Below are 3,043 nucleotides of genomic sequence, written 5' to 3'. Positions count from 1 at the left end.
TGTTTGGCCAAATCATATGATAGAAGTTCAGGTTCCTTGTTTTATGAACCCACACACATCGTATTTTCAGTTTATATTCAGTGCCATGTTTCGTTCACCGTTTAAAGATTACGTCTACTTTCAGTTCCTTGTATCGTATCATTAATGTACATCGTAACAAATGTCAATGTACATCTGATATTCGGGGCCGCGGTGCCGAGTGGTTTAAGATGTCTCGACATCTCTGGGTCGCGAGTTCGAATCTCAGGTGGGGCAGTTGCCCAGGTACTGATCGCTGGTCTTTGGTTTTTCTCCTGGTACTCCAGCTTTCCTTCACCAACAAACCTGACACGTCCTTAAATGACCTTGGCTGTTAATAGGACGTTAAACTCATAAAAATAAAAATCCTGATATTCAAGATTATTTTAATCCTGGCTAACATAAGAGGCAGGTGGGTGCATGTTACCGAAAATGGTTTTTTTCATGATACTCCGTTTCAGAACTCAAATCCTATATTTCCACGTATAAAAATATATAATATATGACCTCAAACAACGACAGTGGCAATAATATGGTCAAGCCATAGTCAATTCCGAACGTCACGCTAGCATTCCTTACCTGGTATTTGCATATTTTAGTTATCTGCCCTTGAGAATGGGTAGGTATTGATTGTTTCGTCATTTTTTTCCAGCAAAAACGACCTATCTATCGCTCGTGAAATAATGACGTCACAATCAACACCTACTCAAAAGGGAGATAACTAATTTGTAATGCAAATACGTAATAAATCGCATCACGACTAATTTCTATTCATTAAAGTCTTGAAAACTGCTCTCTAGTTCATAGAAAAATTTAACATTGGCAAACAATTATTACAATATTAAACAATAGTCGAATTCATTGTAATAACTACGGATGTGTTCAATACGGCGGTTTTGAGACCACAAAATAACGTGGATATAAAGTACAAATCGCCATCGATTAGTCCCTCCTTCCGGTGATTGTCACCCATATTTGTTTTGACCTGAATTTTGTGACGTCAGAATCACCGGAAAGTGAGGTTAATCGACAATAAATTGTTTTTTAACCATGTTATTTTGGGATCTCGAACCCTCGTATTCTGATGTAACATTTACAAATATGATTTTGGAATGACCACACCATTGATTGCTACTGCTTTTTTCAAATATTGAAAATTACCAACTTTTCTTTTGAAAACTAAAACACATTTTTTCTTTCTTTAACTTTCAGCTCAATTCAAATCACACACAAAGGAGGTCCAACAAAAGAGAGGTAAATGAATAATTATAAATGTAATTAAATGGCCAAGATAAAACTATCGAAAACTTACAAGCGATGTAATGTTGCCAAATGAGCTCTAGAAGATTCAGCGTTCTGTGCAATAACAATGACACCACCCATTTTAAATCCAATATGAACATGATATCAAATATCTATTTAGTATAGTATTTTCCTGTGTATTGTCTATGGTTATATTTCATCATTAAGTGATGCCTAACGTGGGTTATATACCGATGCTGGCTAAATATTCTGATCTGGAACTAATGCCTTTAAATTTACTTAGATACACTTTTTCCAATGACACACATTTTTAATGATTTAATGAACCGATTTTGTTGCATTTGTAAATATATCATTAACTCTTTGTAGGGATATATATGTATTTTCATTTTCAAAAAACGTCAATACTACTGCCAGTACAAGTTACTTAGAATTTATTTACAATATGAAATAAAATCTACTTTTACTTCCCTTGGGCTATATCGCAGTACAGGTAATACACAGTAAGTTATAGTAGTTAGAATTCATCTGAACAAACAGAGAAGAAACATCCAAACGGATTGCAATGACATAGACATTTTTATAACTTGAATGACCATTTATGCTAATAAGTCTATTTTCAGACTATCGATCAGCAAGTCAAGGTGTTGGATTTCATGTATCCCTATCAACTACCACAGCCCTTGGTGAACATCAGATCGTAGTGTTTGATACTATTGTAACCAACTACGGTAACGGTTATGACTCCAGACATGGCCACTTCACTGCCCCCGTATCAGGTCTATACGCCTTCGCTATCACTATTTTGTCTAATAAAAACGAGTCATCTATCCATGCCGCCATCATCAGAGATGGTCATATAGTAGGCGTTGCCTTCGGAAATGGTTACGAGTATGATAGTGCGACTAAGCTTGTAGTTTTACGACTCCAAGCTGGGCAAATGGTTTGGGTAGAACACTATCTCGACCGCCCTGGATACCAGCTATACGGTAATAACGAAAGTACATTCTCAGGATTCCTTATCTCGGCTTATTAAAGACGTTCGCACCATCCGTTAAAGATGTGTTGTTTATTTTGAAACTGTATTTTTCTTCCTCTTTCGTGATAATTATGTTCATTTTCGCCTCTGTGATAATTTGATATCGTAGGTTCGGTTGAGAAAACCGAGTCTACTAAACTGTATACCAACTTTTCGTGAAGATTAAGCTTTGAGTTTTGAGGCCTAATGTGTGATTTAATTTCACTTAAAATCTTTATTGTGCTTGTAATTGGTAATGTTGGTGGTGATTTATTTTCGTCTATTTCTGCTTGACCGAGAATACGCGAGATGTTATTGGAAATGGAATGGAATTTGTTTTCTGATTGGTTTAACGCTATATTGATATAATGATAAATCTCAATCATATTTCATGCATTATGAAGAATTTATATTCAATATATCTTCAATATATCATCGATAACTAATAATTACAAACGATATAAATAGCAAGACAATATGCAAAAGATAAGCACGATAAACTAAAGAAGTAGTCAGTTTTGATTAATGAGAAATAAAACAAAAAAAATGTTTATTTGCTAAATCTTGATTTCCTTGTTTTGAAATATGACTAATTAGAAATTGAACTATTACATTAGAATTTCTCAATATAAGGTTGTTTGATTGTTTTGGGGCAAATATATGAAAGCACGGAAATCTTTTTACATTTAGTATAAACCTGGAAAATGACTTATTCAATCACACTGATCACTCATTGAAAGGCAA

The 3,043-nt window shown here is 34.5% G+C and overlaps 1 protein-coding gene across 1 annotated transcript; it reads left to right on the top strand.

The window, feature by feature from the left end:
• The first annotated feature begins 633 nt into the window (after positions 1–633).
• Positions 634–2,317, top strand: LOC138313769 (complement C1q-like protein 4). Its single transcript, XM_069254070.1, has 3 exons — positions 634–637; positions 1,231–1,272; positions 1,905–2,317. The coding sequence occupies exons 1-3, from the start codon at positions 634–636 to the stop codon at positions 2,315–2,317; spliced, it is 459 nt and encodes a 152-aa protein (XP_069110171.1).
• The last annotated feature ends 726 nt before the right edge of the window (positions 2,318–3,043 follow it).

This window comes from Argopecten irradians, unplaced genomic scaffold (assembly GCF_041381155.1).
Source record: "Argopecten irradians isolate NY unplaced genomic scaffold, Ai_NY scaffold_0908, whole genome shotgun sequence".
NCBI classification, from domain to species: domain Eukaryota; kingdom Metazoa; phylum Mollusca; class Bivalvia; order Pectinida; family Pectinidae; genus Argopecten; species Argopecten irradians.
The sequence above is the reverse complement of the archived record's forward strand: the minus strand, read 5'-3'. Positions and strand labels throughout refer to the sequence as shown.